At 44.7% G+C, this 18,804-nt stretch overlaps 1 protein-coding gene across 5 annotated transcripts in view; it reads left to right on the top strand.

Moving 5' to 3' along the window:
• Positions 1-283: 283 nt before the first annotated feature.
• Positions 284-18,804, top strand: part of LOC119915050 (NMDA receptor synaptonuclear signaling and neuronal migration factor) — a 56,838-nt gene continuing 38,317 nt past the window's right edge. For all 5 annotated transcript variants that reach the window (XM_038734609.1, XM_038734606.1, XM_038734608.1 and 2 more), the window contains exon 1: positions 284-664. In XM_038734609.1, coding sequence (XP_038590537.1) covers positions 634-664 — 31 coding nt within the window. In that variant the 5' untranslated portion in view covers positions 284-633. The remainder of the gene's footprint in view (positions 665-18,804) is intronic.

Here is an 18,804-nt window from a genome sequence, read left to right on the forward strand (position 1 = left end):
TGTGTGTGTGTGTGCGCGCGCGTGTGTGAGAGAGGGAGGGGGGGTTGTTTGCCAAAATGACCGATTACATAACAGGGTGCAGTGAAAACATAAAGTTACACAGATCATAGTCCAAAGAGGTTCCTACATGAATGGCATGTCCCTTACACAGTCTCCCCCCCACCCCCGCCCTGCTTTGTGATGATGATGATGATGATGATGTTGTTGTTATCACCACCCCTACCATCCTCCCATTTCATTTTCAGATCAATGAGAGAGAGAGAGAGAGAGAGAGAGAGAGAGAGAGAGAGAGAGACGTCTGTGTATTTTCAGCCACACGCTTACAGCTGTGCAGCTACCCCACATACGTGCTTCATATCCGGAGAGACAGTAAGAGGAAAAGGGAGAGAGAGTGAGACTGGCGTCCCTTGTATTGTTTTTTTTGTGTGTGTTCATATTTTGCTCTGCAGACGCCTGCCTGACATATCTGCTCCCGGATTTCACTTCAACTTTTTTTTGTTGCGGTTTTTGTACTGTTTTCCCTGTCGCATTCCTCCGTCCTTTAGAGTCTCGGGAATGAACTGTTTTTCTGCCTTCGTCGTTTCCATCTCAGCATGGGAGCTGCCGTGTCCAAAAGGAAGAATTTAAGAAACGATGCGATATCTTCTGTGGCAGCAAAAGTTAGGTGAGTGATACCCGGAGTTCTCCACCTTTGTGCCCATTCTATAGCAGCCTCGGTAAAGACTTGACAGACCATTTAGCCTTCTTCAGGTGTGCGAAGTTACCATGTATGGCAGTTCATTCTCCACTGCGCTATCCCGGGTACAGCCAGCCCTGCTTTGTAATGCGCAGAGAGGCTCTTTGCGTCTGTCTGCCGACTGTCCCGTCTAGCCCGGGGCGTGCGGCTGTGCAAACGTGTGCTTAAATTGCCCTTTATTGTCTCCAAACTGATCCTGTAATGTGCAAATGTAGCATAGGCTACCGATAGGGCAGCTTGCCCTATAATTATCTGAGACTGTGTTTTATTAGGACTAAAATAGCTGGAAGAGGAGATTACCACTAGCGCGTTGCAGCTTTTACCGATGTTGTGAATGAAGCATTATTGTGTAATTAAAGTCATGCATAGGCAAAGCCAGGGCTGTTGTGACTCACAGTAACCGTGACATTTTGTCTCAGTTTGGCATCGCCTAGAGTAGAGTAGGCTACCTGAAGATGTAAAAAAATAAACAGCCTGCCATCTGATTTTCGGCAATTTGAACAGAAACAGTCGAATCGACTCGAGTGGACATACCAGCGATGAACCTGCTGCTTTCGCTCCCGGCGGGCAAATGATCCAGCTGTCAATTAATCAATCGATAGGATCGTTAGCAGGCATCACCAATAGCGGTCAGTTATTGGACAGGTCAGAGAAGGCAGCACTGGTCGTTTGTTCAGCAGTGGGACTCACACTGTTTGGCAGGAGTCCAACCTGTTAAAAGCTGTTAGCGACTCACTCTTAAGAGACGATCACTTCACTGTATGGGCCGTATGGATTTTTTTTATGATGGCCATCCAGCTGTTACAGCAATATGCAGGCCAAATAGGCTAACAGCTATCTCCATCCCGTGCTGCCTGCATGGCTGCATGTCTGGGGTTGAAGCTGCAGTTTGCCGAAAAGCACGTGCGACTGTGTTCACATGTCTACACAGAAGCGCTGGACAGCGAGCTACGGCATGGAGTGAGATCAGAATACAAATTCAGCATTTCTGTGCTTCAGCAGTGGCCTCGCAGCGCCGGTGTGTGATTTTAATTCAATCAATGTATGACCTTGACTTGTGCAGACTCCAACAGCCACAGATGTGGACTGATGTGCTATGACGTTATTCTCTGGGTGTGTATGTGTGTCTTCCTTACATTACACAGCCTGTTTGTAATGTGAACCTTCTTCTGCATACATAGCAGTGTGTGTGTGTGTGTGTGTGTGTGCCACCTTGAGAGGAAAATCACAATGTGACGCTCAAGGCTGACTCTTGTCTTCAATGAACTACTGGCACAGGCTACTATTACACCTGTGACACAACTGGTAACTACTGAGCATGATCCGCCCTCCTACACACACACACTCAAATAACTCCTATAGGCAGTCTTATATTCGTCTGTCTGCGCCCCTCCCTCTTTCACACACACACACACACACACACACACACACACACACACACACACAGAAGCACAAACACACACACAATTCAGAGTTTAATTGTTTGGAGTTGAAGGCAGAATGAACCTTGCCTCCCCTAGATGGGAAATGCAGCTGAATCACATCCAAAATTAATCAGCCTCTCACCTGCACACGACCCTATGAATGTGGAAGCAAGCACTCAAGAGTGGTTTCTCTCATCTCTCCCTCTCACTCACAAGCAAACAAATCACCATATATACAGTCAGACATGTCTACATAGAGCTCTGTCTGCAGTGTCAGATCTATGGACCTTTTCCAATATAACCATTTATGTAGCGACGTATGTTTTTATTTTACCTCAAAATGCAATTTATTTTTCAATTATTTTCTGTTATCTGTTTTGCACTCCATACATTCAGCACAGTTTGTGCTGATGTTGTGTCATGTGTCATGCCAGCATACATTTTGGTAACAGAATTTTTGTGCAGCTGAGTGCACAACTCAGACATCGGGAAACCAGACAGCTAATTTCTTCTTCTTATACTTTGGGTAACAGTGCAAAAGGATTGTTAACTGCTATTTGGTTGCAACACATGGGGAAAAAAGATTTGTATGTTTATTGCTGAATGACTTTTGGATTGTAGCAGGTCAGACAGTACCATATGCCCCCATGTCCATCCATCCATCCATCCATCCATCCATTGTCAACCGCTTATCCTGCGTATAGGGTCGCGGGGGGCTGGAGCCAATCCCAGCTGACATCGGGCGAAAGAGGGGGTACACCCTGGACAGGTCGCCAGTTGCTGCTGTATGTCTCGTCTTTAATTATTATTCCTTCTCTCTTTTGCACATAGTGTACACACAAAGACACACACACACACACACACTTTCCCATGCGTTCAGAATCTTACAGGAAAATTACTGCAGAAATGTGTTGATAAGTCTGAGTCATCATCCTTTACTGACACATCAAAAAAACCCTCCACTCACTCTCATGAAAACTGACATCATCCACTCCCTCTTTCCTATCCATAACCATTAGCATTACATACTGTACATAACCTTAACCCATTAATCTTAATTCTAACACCATGCCCTACGAAATATATACCAAAACCATAACTCTAGCCCAACAGTAAACAGGAAGTAGGGCATGGTGTTAGCTAGGTACTGCCGATGATTGAGGACACCTTAAAGAAATGTCTTCACTCTGTATCTCAAACTGACTCATACAAACACATTCCACTTGACATACATAAATCTACACAGCACATTTATGTGTCATTATTTATCATTTATCATTCCTCACAACTTTTATAATCTGTTTCTCTTGCATAAACATTAGTCTGACAAACGTAAATTAAACATTTATTGAATAAGCCGACCTGTTTTGTGGAGGCATTTTTTTCCTCTTCAGTTATTTTAAAGAGCAGTGAATCAGCACTGCACTGCACATTGTGCAAATGGAAAAAAACTCAAGCTCATATTTACTGTAGCCTTCCTCACTGGTGATCTCTTGTCATCTTATAAAGACTTTCCTCCACTCCTCTCCCCAAAAATAGAAAAAAGTACATTGATATGTTCATACGGTTACAATTGCTCAGGGTTCAGTAGCAAAGCAGGAAATAATGAGTTGTTCTTATACCACCGCAAATAAAGTCTAAATATTGGTAACAGAGCATTAAAACCATCTGACTTTGACGTGCAAGACCAGGGTTTACATCCTGTCATCAACAGTCAGTGTTGGTTTCTTTTAACCATGCAGACAACATTTTTCCATCCTGAACCATAAAGATTATCTTAACTTAACCACTCCATAACTTTGCTGTTGTTGCTTAGGAAAAGTCAGGGTCATATTTCAGTCTGGACCAAAGTGGACCAACCAACATTGCAGTCCCTGCAGCCATGCTGCTACCAAATGACGTCTGGGTGTGCCAATAGGTGTGCCAGATCATAAAACTCTCATTTTGGAAAGCACTGACAGATGGCCCTTTTTGTCATTGAGGTAAGAGGACTTGTTAGTGGACGGCACACACAAGTGAATGACCACATTTATAGGAATACATACAAACAATATATAAGAAACAGTAAAGAAAAACTGCCTTCTACCCTGTGTTCGTCTGCGCCTGTGTCATCTCATGCATGTTTATGGTTTGCTGGTTATGAAACAGGTCACACTCTCCCCTTCAGCAGCTCATGAGAAGCAGCAAGTGACTGAGAGCTGGGGGGGGGGAGGGATTCTTCGACACTGAGTGAAAAAGCAAACGCTTTGATCTTCCATCAGCCAGGGAGGAATGGCTGCGCCGTGGTTCGGCTGAAGGGCATCGGACAACAGCACTCACAGAGCTGCGGGGGTGTGAAAGATGGCGTGAAAGATGAAAGGATTGGTTTTAACAGATGGATGAAAATGCAAATGAAATATTGTGTTTTAGTTTATTTGGGGCAGACGACAGGTGCAACTGCCTTTGTTGTAGGCCTGCAGTTACTCTGTCTATGGGGTTTTAGAGCTGTTACATAATTGTTTTTTAAAACAATGGTTATTCAGGTTCGCTCAAGCTCAATAGAGCACACACCACTCTCTTGGGGTCTGACAATCTTTTCTAAGATCTTGTCTCATTGTTCTTACTTATTTACTTTTTTACTCATTTATGTTAACCCAGCCCAATGTTCTATCAGACACTAATTCTTTGCCATAAATATGCTGATGAGTCAGATTTTATTAACTACAGTCTGAAGACTGATAAGGGATCCAGCAGTGTTATGCAACTGTCTGTCAGCATGACTGCTATCGTGCATTAATATTCTTGTTTTTTATTTATTCTCTGTTGTCACAGAAATGTAGATGTTCGAATGTTTTTCGACAGTTCAGTGTCAACTGAGAAAACTCAATTTGCTGCTGAAAACACTGGGATACAGTCAAAAGCACCAGAACAAGTGAGTAAGTGGTCCTTGAGTGAAGATTTCCAAGGGCAAGATTGGACTTTCAAGTTTTTTCTTTTTGCCAAATTGTATGGTGAACAAGAAGTACTTCTGACATGTCACAGTAGGAAAAGCACAGGGATAAATAATAAAATTAATGATGGCTGAATTCCATTTGGCTCCTTCAGTTAGCCACAATAGCCGTCATTTCACTGTCTAGGTTTACTATAGACCTGATTTAGTCCGGCTATGAGTAACCCACTTCTAGCCACAATAACTTATATAATAATAATAATAAGTTGTAATTCCAAAAACTAAAGTAAAAAGCTAATTTAATAAAACCAGTTAACTCTGACCTCCTCCCGCGGATAAACGGCGTAGTTGTCAGAGCAGAATCCAGACCCACTACGGGTGTTTATTTGTCCGAAAGCTGCAGCACTGCTCCCCGTTCTTTAGCAGCTCCCCGTCAGCCAGCGGATTGTCATTACGCCGCTTGCCTAGTCCTCTCCAATCAACGCTCTGAAGCCGGCGGTAACGTTTGGACAATCTCACTGCAGATAGGCTTGTTGAAAAATTTTAACTTGCGCGAACCAGCGAATTGTGAAGTATCTGTGTCTTTGTCTGACATGTCTTCATTATTTATCTACATTATTTGTTAACGTGTAGAAACCGTGACAAATCATATTTAATTTGTTTGGACAGATTACCATTTATGAAAACCTGTTATGTTTGAGTAAAAACAATCCTTTAGCCACTATTCTGCTGTCTATTAGAGGTAGATATGTAGTCATTCAAAATCTGTGTATTTGGTCTATTCTGGGCTATGGTTAGAGGTCTATTAACTTTTCACTGACAGCCCAAATTCAACCTTGTTTTAGCCCAGACCCATTTTCACCATCTAATACATGTCTATATGTAGCCGTTCAATGGTGGTCTAATTGATGACTAGACAATTTTTTGGCTATGGTTAGACGTCTACCAAACTTTCATTGACAGCCCAAATTCAGCCCCGTTTTAGCCTAGACGTCTGGGCTCTGTTTAGACGTCTATTAGACGTCTTTAACCGTGATATTGCTTGCTGGGCAGGATTGAACATGCTGGGTTTACTTGGACACCTGAACAGAACATTAAAGTTATTAGCTACACCTGCGCTTTTCCTAATATGTAAAGTCAAAATGTCTCTTTTCAAAAAGGACTATGTGAAGGCTACTACGGTGTGTTAGTGTGTGTATGTGTGTGAATCTGTTGCATCACTCAGCGCTGTATGTGGTTGAGGAGTCCCACTAGTGCACTGACATTTTAATCAGCTCCCCGATCAGGCGCTTAATTCCCACATGCCCCATAATGCACCACACTTCCAAGACTACAATTAACATTCCCAACTCCCCTCTGCCTTCAGCACGTGCAACAAGCCTCTCAACAGGTTCTCAACACCTCAGCTGTGCATGTATGTGTGTGTGCGTGCTTCTCTGTGTGTGTGTTTGTAGGAGACCCAATTCAATTAGACCGAGTCTGAGAGGTGGATTTGATTAAGGAGCATTAAGAATGAGGTATCTCTGCTTGGCAACCCATTGTTTACAGTGGAATGACGTCCGGATAGATGTCAGCTCTGATGATATTTGGAGCAATGGGAGCACTGCCAGGGGAGTGATGGCCTGTTTTCAGCCATCACTGCTTATCCACTAAAGATATATGGTCACAGTGTTAAACAACAGCAGAATCCACAGGGAAAAGGCATGAGATGATTAGATAATGTCAATAATGGAATAAAATATCTCTGTATGTGGCAGCATTATAGCGTGTCTCTCTGTAAGTCAGGGCCTAATTTGTAGATGGAGATAATGTGTTGGTTAAAATTACATCTTAAATTTAAAGAGAACCAAATCGTTTTAGTTGATGATGATCGTAACGCCCATTATTATTATTACTACTATTATTTGACAAAGCATAGATCTGACTACAGTTGAAAATTAGCCTGCTGGCTAACACTGGCACATTTACAGAAATGTTGATTAATGTGCACTGTCCTTAAATAAATAAATGAGAAATGAGAAATGATAATTGAGAAGGTGGGTGAGATGTGACAAGAGTCACTCTGAACATGGTAACATATTAGGAAACAATGCAAACCAAGCGAATGAGGGGGTTTAATAATCAGCTCTTTTTTGAGACTTTCTTTGAGTGGTATATGTATAGATTGCTATCTGTGGAATTTCCAAATTCTACGTAGGTGTTTTGATCATATAATATATGCTTAATATGTCAATATAAAGTAAACACATTTTCAGAAAATGCAGTACCAGAAGAGAACACAGATAAAATAATTAGTGTTAATCAACAAGTCAACATGATGGTCCTCCACCATGAATCAGACTGTGACAACAGTGCCGAAAAGCATTCCTACCTATCTGGGATATGGGAAATTATATATTTCTGTTCCAAATGATCTACCCATCTAATTATCTCAGTGAAACTGGGCTATATTTTACAATCCACACATTATATTTACTTTAATTTGTCTGCACTTGGAAGAGTACAAAGTGCCCCTGCTTTTTAGCAAACGATGGTTTGCTTGTGGTTTGCTTGCAAGGTGCAAATCCAAATGTGGGTGGGCCTTTCACACATGTCAGAGCAAACCAAACCAGGAAAAAAGTATGACTGATGAGTACTAAAAACAGCAACCTAAAAAACAGGATAATTTAGAGGACAAAAAAGTCAAATAAGAAGGGGATAAAGTAAAACTGGAATAAGTAATGAATAATTTTCCCCATCTGCTTCCATAAGTAAGCACACACTTGAAGAGACTGAAGAAAAAGGGCATGTTTACAGTTTTGTTATGTTCCCATCTGTCAAGTATCTCATTATGCATTGTTCTGTCTAAATCTGTTAAAAGAGTTAAAGTGCTGAGGTGCATCTTCCTGTTGTTGAGGATCCTTTTTATGCGTCTGCAAAGTAGAGTTTGTGGCAGAATGTGTTCAAGAAGGAGTGGAGTGTGTGTAATTGTGTCTGACTCATTCAGCTTGTGAAATGCTAAGTACACTACATTATCTGCTGAGCTGTAGACCCAGACAAAAGCGAAACATGCTCATATTCACTTTCACTCACTCACTCACTCAGAGAAAACAAAACAGATGACCAGAGAGTAAGCTGGAGCTTCAGGTTTCAGGTCGTACCCACGTTTACATAACAGAATAAGAGCTACTCTTGGAGTTGAGTTCTGTCCAAGACATTGCACCGTATTGCATCGTTGTTGCATGACATTGTAATTGGAGACTGTCCTCCAAAGAAAGAAATTTATGTTGTTGTTCTACTGATGGAGCCCTCTAGCGACCGCAGATATTAAGACTGCAAACATCAGACTTTGACACAGGAGACTGCTGTTAATTTCTCGTCTCCCCACTGACAGTTATTGTGGGTTTCTTTTAACCACAGCCACAATTGCTAACTGATCATAACCATGCAGTTATTTTTGTTTTGAACCCAAACCCAAACCAAAATGTCTGTCCAGCCTGAGCTGCACATACAAATTTTGTTGCCCAGCCGATGTCAGATGAAAAAATGCTTTTATGCGTCATTCTAGAGGGCCATTACAAACAAGGTGCTTTGTCATTTAATTTGGATACTTTTGGGTAGTTATATAAATAACAAAAAAGTCTGAGTAAGGAGGTGGTTGGGGTGGACCGGTGGCCAGAAACCATACTTTCACCCAGGACACTGGTGTTTATTTCCACTGTGAAACAAAAATTCAACATTGATTGTTTTAAGTTATGTAGGTTACATAAGTTGTGTAAGTGACGAAGCAATGTTACTTAACTTAAATAACTTAAATAAGTTAAGTTACGTAAGTACATTAACATTATTTTAACCCAAACCATGATGTTTTCCTAAACCTAACAAAGTAATTTTGGTGCATGCACCTCAAGAAACGATTCTAAAAAGGTTAAAATAGGACACCAAAGGGTCTTGACCAAGAGTCCGTGTGTGATCAGTTGGGGGTGAGAATGTGTTAGTGAATCGTGAGCCTAATTAAAATTAAAAGTTTTACTTGCACAGCGCTATTGGGTGAACACACCCCAGAAACAAAATTCTACTTCACATTTAAAGATTTTACTGTCACACAGCCAGTTACCTTAAGCTCTCCGTCACTGTCAGAAAATCTAACCTGATTTGATGTCCTGGCTTGGATTCCTACAGTGCATTGTTGACATGTATAGCCGCATGTCATCATTCCGCTGCTGGTTGTCGAGGTGGTGTCCAGCAAACGATTTGGGCTTTGTAGATCATTGGCAGACTTTCTGGGGAAGACCTGGTCTGAACCGGAGAGACGGCATCCATCCCACTTGGGAAGGAGCAGCTCTCATTTCTAGAAATCTGGCCAAGTTTATTAGTGGACCAAATCCATGACAACCCAGAGTTCAGACCAGGAGGCAGAGTCGCAGTCTAACACACTTCTCTGCCCTTCTATTTCAGCAGTTACCCACCCAAAACCCTATGCAGAGTCGCAGTCTAACACACTTCTCTGCCCCTCCATTTCAGGAGTTACTTAGTGAAAATCCTATAGTGAAGGTGTCTGCCCCCCGACCATTGAAATTATTTAAATCAAAGGTAAACAGAAGAGGAGCTGTGCATAAAAACCTCATAAAAATTAAAACCACAAGAGCAATAGTGCAAAACAATATGAAAATTAAATGTAGACTCTTAAACATCAGATCTCTCTCTTCTAAAGGTGTACTAGTAAATGAACTAATATCAGATTATGATATTGATTTATTTTGTCTTAGTGAAACCTGGCTGGGTGATGGAGAATATGTTAGCCTAAATGAATCCACCCTTCCCAGTCATATTAATACTCACATTCCTCGAGGCACAATGAGGCAGGTGGAGTTGCAGCTATCTTCGACACTAGCCTACTAATAAGCTCTAGACCTAAACTAAATTATAACTCATTTGAAAGCCTTGTTCTTGGTCTTTCGCACCCAAGTTGGAAATCACTGCAACCAATTCTTTTCGTTATAGTGTACTGAGCACCTGGTCCGTACTCTGAATTCTTATCTGTTTTTGTCAACTTTAGTACTTAAAACGGGCAAAGTTATTATTGTAGGGGATTTTAATATTCATGTGGACGTTGAGAATGACAGCTTCAGTACTGCATTTATCTCTCTGTTAGATTCCATTGGCTTCTCTCAGAGTGTTCATGAACCAACTCACTATTTTAACCACACCCTCGACCTTGTTTTGGTACATGGTATTGAAATTGACCATTTAATAGTGTTCCCACAGAATCCCTCTTTATCCGCCCACTCTTTGATAACTTCTGAGTTTGTATGCTGAACTACACGCCATTAGACAAAATTTTTTATACAAGATGTCTGTCTGATAGTGCTGTAGCTAAATAAGGATGCGATTCCATCAGCTCTAAATTCATTATCTGATCACAAAGTAACGGAGGACTCCTATGCTAATTTCAGTCCCTCCCAAATCAATCATCTTGTTGATAGTGCTGCAGGCTCACTGCGAATGACAATCAACTCTGTTGCCCCTCTAAAAAAGAAAATAATAAAACAAAGACGGTTAGCTCCATGGTATAATACTGAAACTCGCAAATTAAAGCAAATATCACGGAAACTTTAGAGGAATTGGTGTTCCACCAAACTGGAAAATTCTCGTTTAATTTGGCAAGATAGTCTACTTATACTTATAGGAAGGTCCTCCGTAATGCCAGAGCAGCGCACTACTCATCATTAATAGAGGAAAATAGGAACAACCCCAGGTTTCTTTTCAGGACTGTAGCCAGGCTGACAGAGAGTCACAGCTCTATTGAGCCAAGTATTCCCATAGCTCTCAGTAGTTACGACTTCATGAGCTTCTTTAATGATAAAATTCTAACTATTAGAAACAAAATTCACCAAGACCTGCCCTCATGGCACCGACTTATCTCTAAACTCAGGAACCTTAGAAACAGCTGTAAAGCCAGATATATGTTTAGACTGCTTTGCTTCCCTCAATCTTTACCAATTAACTTCAATAATTTCTTCATCTAAACCATCAACCTGCCTCTTAGACCCCATCCCGACTAGGCTGCTTAAAGATGTTTACCCTTAGTCAGCACTTCTATACTAGATATGATCAATCTATCTCTATCAACAGGCTATGTACCACAGTACTTTAAAGTAGTAGCTGTAATTAAACCTCTTCTGAAAAAGACCAAACTTGATCCAGATGTTTTAGCCAACTATAGACCTATATCTAACCTTCCATTTCTCTCTAAGGTCCTGGAGAAAGCAGTTGCTAAACAGCTGTGTGACTTTCTACAGAGCAATAGTTTATTTGAAGATTTTCAGTCAGGATTTAGAGTTCATCATAGCACAGAGACAGCACTGGTGAAAATTACTAACGACCTCCTAATTGCATCAGACAAAGGACTTGTCTCTGTACTGATTTTATAAGATCTTAGTTCCGCTTTTGATACCATTGACCATCAGATCCTATTGCAGAGACTGGAACATTTCATTGGCATTAAAGGAACCGCTTTAAGCTGGTTTAAGTCCTATTTATCAGATTGATTTCAGTTTGTACATGTTAACGATGAGTCTTCCATGCATGCCAAAGTTAGTCATGGAGTTCCTCAAGGATCTGTCCTCGGACCAATCCTGTTCACTTTATATATGCTTCCTTTTGGCAATATTATCAGGAAATATTCCATAAACTTTCATTGTTATGCAGATGATACTCAGTTATATCTATCGATCAGATGAAACTCATCAGTTAGCTAAACTTCAAATGTGCCTTCAGGATGTTAAAACCTGGATGACCTGTAATTTTCTGATGTTAAACTCAGATAAAACTGAAGTTATTGTTCTGGGGCCCAAGCACCTCCGTGACGCATTATCTAAAGATATAGTTTCCCTTGATGGCATCGCCCTGGCCTCCAGCACCACTGTGAGGAATCTTGGAGTTATCTTTGATCAGGACATGTCGTTTAAGTCTAACATTAAGCAAATTTCAAGGACCGAAAAAGCAGAAAATCAGGAATATCCTGTCAAAAAATGATGCAGAAAAACTAGTCCATGCATTTTACTTCTAGGCTGGATTACTGCAATTCCTTATTATCAGGCTGCTCGAAAAGTCCATTAAGACTCTTCAGCTGATCCAGAATGCTGCAGCACGTGTTCTGACAGGAACCAGGAAAAGAGATCATGGCTGTGTCTCAATTCAGGGACCGCATCCTTCGAAGGCTGCATTTGAAGACCGGAAATCCGGCCGTGTGTCCTGCTGGCTAAAAAACCTGTCCAGCACAGGAACACTCCTGCAGTACAGGGGCCTGGGCTGGTTTAGGGATACAAGGAGAAGAACAACTGCTATGAAGTGTAGAGAGCTTAGTTAGAAAAGGCTTGTATATCTTTCTATTCAACTTGCTTTAGCTGATCAATGACAAAAACAGTGTCAATATTTAATATTAAAGCAAGGTTAGGTTTTCTTTAAATATGAAATTATGTTGTTAAAGTGAAATGGCAGTAGCAATAAACTACGTTAACTGTGGTTAACATCAGTGTTAGCTTTTGGAAGCCTATAGTGCCTAAATACATATAAAATGTAACGTTTTTTCTTTCCCCCACTATTTACCTGGCCAGGGTCCTCTCTTAGCCTGAGATACATCATGCGGTGGCGCTGGCGGTGAAGTACCTCTAGTTCCTAGTGCCATGCCCTTCGAAGGATGCGGTCCCTGAATTAAGACACAGCTTATATTTCTCCTGTCTTAGCTTCTCTGCATTGGCTTCCTGTAAAATCCAGAATAGAATTTAAAATCATTCTTCTTACCTACAAAACTCTTAATGGTCAGGCACCCTCTTATCTTAAAGAGCTCATAGTACCTTACTACCCAACCAGCACTGCGCTCCCAGAATTTAGGGTTCCCCTTCGAGGGAACTCGAACTGCGTCGGTTACGACACTATGGGAACGCCTCTAGGCGAAGCAGGTCTGAACGTGAATGAAATCACTCCAATCCTATTGGCCTGTTGCTAGAACGGTAAGGTGTGACGGAATAACCGGAGGAGTATAAAGCACACCTGTACACACTCATCATTAGCTTTTTTTTATTCAGCAGGCGCTCTGTATGGTTTGAAGAAAGCTCCAGTCCTACTAGCAGTGTGTCTTACCTGAAGAAGAAGTCTACCAGCATGTCCGGCAACCAGATGTACAGAAGGTGTGTTTTTTCTTGCCCTCGGTACATCACGGATGGAGATTCTCATGAGATGTGTCTCATGTTTGGGGATGGAGCACGCACGGGCAGCTCTCGAGGGGGCTGCCTGCGCCCGTTGCGAAGCCCTTTCCGTGCGGGTACTGAGGTCCCTCATGGCTCTCTTTTCCGAGGATGGCCGGATGTGTTTTCCCTGGCGTGGGCCCTGCGGTCGCTGAGGCGGCCCGGCAGCTTCACTCATGGGGTTCACAGCGTGATCTGTCGGAGGATTTCGGGACGGCTGAGGCTTTTTCCCGACCTTCATCCGCTGGCTCCGACGCTTCCTTTCCTCGTTCGGGAGCCCGTTCTCGGCTTCTCCCGCTCGCGGTTTTGGATCCGGAGACGCTGCAGCAATCCGACTCCGAGGAGGCGGACGTGCTCAGCGCAGTGGACGATGACTTCCGGGTGTCGGGGCAGCGTCATCAGGCAGCGCCCGACTATGACGTGCTGCTGGAGGTGGTGACTAGAGCCGTGGCTAAGCTCAACATCAACTGGCCACGGGAGGAGCAGACACCACAGGCTAGTGGTAGCTTGATGAAAGGTTTCTTAAGCACCACACGCCACCTCCACGCCGGTCTCTGCCATTCTTTCCTGATTTACATGATGAACTGAGTAAATCATGGGGCAGACCCTTCTCTACATGGCTTTCCACACCCCGATCACTGAACTACAGTAATGTGATGGGGGTTAGGGACCGTGGTTATGGGAGGATGCCTCGGGTGGAGGATGAGCTTGCGAGCTATCTCTCCCCTCGACTTGCGTCCTCCCTGGAGAAGCCGGCATTACCATCCAAACCATGTCGCACCACATCCACGCTTGTGGGGAAGGCGTACATGGCAGCGGGCCAGGCAGGTGCGAGCTTGCACACCACGGTGCTTCAAGCCTACCAAGCCAACCTGCTACAGGAGATGGTTCAGAGGGGGGGTCCCTCCGAGGAAGATCTGGCAGAGCTTCGCAGAACCACGAAGCGTTAGACGCAGTGCGAAGCGTTCCGCCAGTACCTCCCTCGCCGGTCTGGACCCAAGGCAGCTGAGGCTGCCAGGCGTAGGTCCCTTCCCTCTACGAGCTCCTACGGAGAGGAGGGAAGCAGAGTGTCGCTTCTCGGGGGCCCCCCGAGGAGCTGGGCAGCGAGACGGCGCTCTCACCCTCAGCCGTCTGAGAGACGCGATCTGAGGACCGTCATCCAGTCCCGACGGAGCTCAGGGAAGACCGGGGTAGGGGAGTCTTTCTCCGAGATGTTGGCGGTGTTCCAGGCTCTAAGGAGTTTCCTGCCCGATCTCCAAGGCCACCACGTCCTGGTTCGCTCTGAGGAGAACAACACAGCGGTGGTGGCCTATCTGAATCACCAGGGCGGTCTGGCGCGTCAGATCCTCCTGTGGTCCCAGCAGAGGTTACTATCGCTCAGGGCGATGTATCTCCTGGGGACGCAGAATCAGGAGCAGACCTGCTGTTGAGGCAGGGGCTGAGGCCCGGGGAATGGAGACTTCACCCCGAAGTGGTGGAGCTCTTGTGCGAAGAGTTCGAGCCCCATAGACGTGGATCTGTTTGCGTCTCAAGAGACTACGCACTGCCCGCTATGGTTTCTCTCGTTCCTCCAGCCCCGTTGGGTCTGGACGCCATGGTACATTCGTGGCCGAGGTTACGTCTGTACGCTTTTCCCCCAGTCGCTCTGCTCCCGGGGTTCTGGAGCGGGTCCGCCAGACTATGTCGGCCTACTGCTCGTAGCCCCGTTCTGGCCAACCCGGGTGTGGTTCTCGGACATCATGTCGCTCCTGGACGGCCCCCGTGGCGGGTCCCTCTGAGGAGAGACCTGCTGTCCCAGGCGCAGGGCCGGGTTCACCCTTGCCCCGCCATATGGCGACTGTGGGTCTGGCCCCTGAGGGGCACAGTACCTAGAGGCGGGTCTAACAGCCGGAGCAGTCGAGACCCTCCTGAGCTCCAGGCCCCGTCCACACGGAGGATGTACGGCCTGAAGTGGAGTGTTTTCTCCACTTGGTGTAGGGAGCGGTCGTGGACCCTGTTACCTGCCCGGTGGTTCAGGTACTTGAGTTCCTCCAGGACCGGTTCTCTGCTGGTCTTTCCCCTTCCACCCTCAAGGTGTACGTGGCAGCTATTTCATCTTTCCACACCCCTCCCTGAGGGAGGGGTTCTTGGGGAAACTTCCCTTGGTTGTACTTTTCCTCCGTGGTGCCCGAGGATGAGACCTGCGACTCGGTCCAAGGTTCCCACTTGGGATCTGGCAGTGGTTCTTGGGGTTGGCTGAGGCCCCCTTCAAACCCCTGGAGTCAGCTGAGGCTAAGCACTTGACCCTCAAGATGGCCTTTCTCCTTGCTATCACCTCTCTGAGGAGGTGTGGGGAGCTCCAAGCGCTTTCGGTTTCCCCGCAAGCCTGGAGTTTGCCCCGGGGAATATTAGGGCTATCCTGCACCCTCGTTCAGGATACATCCCTAAAGTGCCTTCTTGTGCGGCAGGGTCCACAGTGCTGCAGGCATTTCATCCTCCACCTCATGTGACGGCGGAGGACGGGAGACTTCATCTGCTCTGCCCTGTCAGAGCACTGAGTATTTACACTCTGAGGTCCTCCCGTTGGAGGAAGGCTGACCAGCTGCTAGTGTGTTTTGGGTCTCCCAGGGCCGGGCTCCCTGCATCCAAACATACTATTAGCAACTGGATGTTCAGACTATTTCCCTGGCCTATCAGGTGCGCGGTTTGCCTTCACCTGTGGCTGTGAGGGCTCATTCTACCAGAGGCAAGGCGGCCTCTCGAGCCCTCCTTTCCGGGGCCTCTTGAAGGATGTTGTTTAGCGGCTGGCTGGGCCACTCCGCACACATTCATTCGGTTTTACAGTCTTGACCTTCCTTCGGCACCTGGCACTCGTGCGCTCTCCTCTTAGTAGTGCCACTTTATTGCACACAGGGGCAGGCGGGGTTTTCGGCACGGTTTAGTGGGTATCTCGTTCCCATAGTGTCGTAACCGACGCAGTTCGAGTTCCCTCGAAGGGGAACGTCTCGGGTTACGTATGTAACCCTGGTTCCCCGAGAAGGGGAACGAGAGACTGCGTCGGTCCGCCGCACCTCTCTCCCCGCCTGAAGCGCCTGCTTCATAGTTTAAGCTAATGATGAGTGTGTACAGGTGTGCTTTATACTCCTCCGGTTATTCCGTCACACCTTACCGTTCTAGCAACAGGCCAATAGGATTGGAGTGATTTCATTCACGTTCAGACCTGCTTCGCCTAGAGGCGTTCCCATAGTGTCGTAACCGACGCAGTCTCTCGTTCCCCTTCTCGGGGAACCAGGGTTACATACGTAACCCGAGACATTACTTGTGGTTCCTAGTTAGGGCTGGCTCAGGTGACTCCTGAATCATCCTTTAGTTATGCTGCTATAGGCCTAGACTGCTGGGGGATTTCCCATGATGCACTGAGCTCCTCTCTCCTCTACTTTCTCTCCCTCTGTATGCAACCTCATCCCATTATTGCATGTTACTAACACAACTTCTCCCCTTTCCGGTAGTCTTGTGCTTTCTCGTCCTTCTCCACTCTCCTCCTATCACTTTCTGCAGGTGTTTCTGGCTCTGGAGCTGTGGAGTCTGGATCTGTGGTTGCGAGTCACCTGCTGCCCCCGTGTTCCTGCTCGACACCCTCTGCTACAATTATTGTTACTAGTCCTATTGTTATTATTGTTATTATAATCATTAACATTACGATTATTATCATTAACACTACTATAAATATCTGTACCATTTTTCATTTAGTCTATAGCAACATTACCTTTACTGTCTGTACCTCTGTGTGTATATTGTGTAGACTGCCTCCCTCCCCTCTCTCTCTCCTTCCATCCCTCTCTCGCTTTCTCTCTGTTCCTCTCTTGCCCTCTCTCTCTCTCTCTCTCTCTCCTTCACCCCCAACCGGTCAAGGCAGATGGCCGCCCACCCTGAGCCATGGTTCTGCTCGAGGTTTCTGCCTCTTAAAAGGAAGATTTTCCTTGCCTCTGTCGCCTAGTGCTTGCTCTTGGTGGGAATTGTTGGGCTTCTGTAAATAACATCACAGAGTACGGTCTAGACCTCCTCTTTTATGAAAAGTGCTGTGAGATAACTGTTGTTGTGATTTGGCGCTATATAAATAAAATTGAATTGAAAAGAATTGTTCATGAGGTTTCAGTGTTCAGTGATAACTTAAGATTCAGACATCCATTGACTAAAACCCTTCATTGGGTTAAAATATATAGTTGAAAAAAGAAAACTGGATGACACTGGATGACAAGTTAATTTAAGACTGACAGACAACCACAACGTTAATGTATTCAAAGGGGATATGACGGCATTGACAGGCGACCAAATGAAACTCACTGTTACCTCGAATAAAATGACAGATTCTCCAGATTTTCCTGTCTGCCTTTTCATCAAGTTTACTCCACCCTTCATTTTTAATATGCCCCCATTTTAGTCTGTACACTCATCTTCCTCTCTGCTGTAATCCCGTCTCTCCTCCTCAAAAACGCCCCTCCCTAACTCGTTTCTTTCCCCAAACCCCTGTCACATGTCTGAGAGCATGCAGGACAGATTTCACATCTGCCTGTCAGGCTCTTCCTCTTCGTTCTCCTTCTCTAACTTCTCCTCCTCTTATATTTTTCACCTGTGCTTAGAGTTTCTCTCCCCTGCCACCTAATGCGCTGATGTGTTGTGCTCACATATGGAGTGGGTGCAAAACAGTGATACGAGAAAACACAGAGAGGCGGTTTGTTTAATGGATGGATTGAGAGACGTTTTTCTCAATCTGTTTCCAACTCAGGTTTTCTCATGTATAATGGATGATGTGAGTCTCTTGCACCATTGTTTGCTGATTCTAATCAGAGTGCCTGGCCTGTTGAATAATAAATAGGAGCGGAGTGAAAATGTTTAAGAGCTTCAGAGGGACACCTGCTGATTAGACTGTAGACTACATTTATCAGAACTCTCCTTCACAGGACTGGTTGCTTGTTATATCGCCACATGCAGACATGTGCAGACAAACATTTCATCTCTTTTTTCTTACCTTTCTTCTCATTTGCCTGAATATATTAAACAGACACTGACTCACACATGCACACACAAACCTTGAGGATTCTAACTTTAAGGTGACACCGGCATTATTTCCTAATCTTGAGGCCCTGTCTTGTAGAGTCAGATCTGGTTTCAAAACCTTTATTTATTTCAGTTTATATTGTGATTGCATGGTGAATATTACTAAATGCATTTGTGTTTAATCAAATGCCTGCAAACGTAACAGTCACATAAAGCAAATGAAAAAGGACGTGATATTGAATTGCAACATAAGGACATTTTCTTACTTCTCTCTCAGGGTGTTTCCTTTAAACATGTTAAGGTGCTTTGTTTACATAATTTATCTCAAGGGGAATCCTGCTTTGGAGAAGAAAAGGAGGAGAGAGACAAGAGAGGGGGAGCGGGGTGAGGAAACAAGAATACCAGGCCGACTTTCAGTCAGTGTAAGAAAGAAGGAAAGATGGTGCATCA

The sequence above is a fragment of the Micropterus salmoides genome, unplaced genomic scaffold (genome assembly GCF_014851395.1).
Source record: "Micropterus salmoides isolate LMB-PRFRI ecotype aquatic unplaced genomic scaffold, ASM1485139v1 Ms_hic_scaffold_20, whole genome shotgun sequence".
NCBI classification, from domain to species: domain Eukaryota; kingdom Metazoa; phylum Chordata; class Actinopteri; order Centrarchiformes; family Centrarchidae; genus Micropterus; species Micropterus salmoides.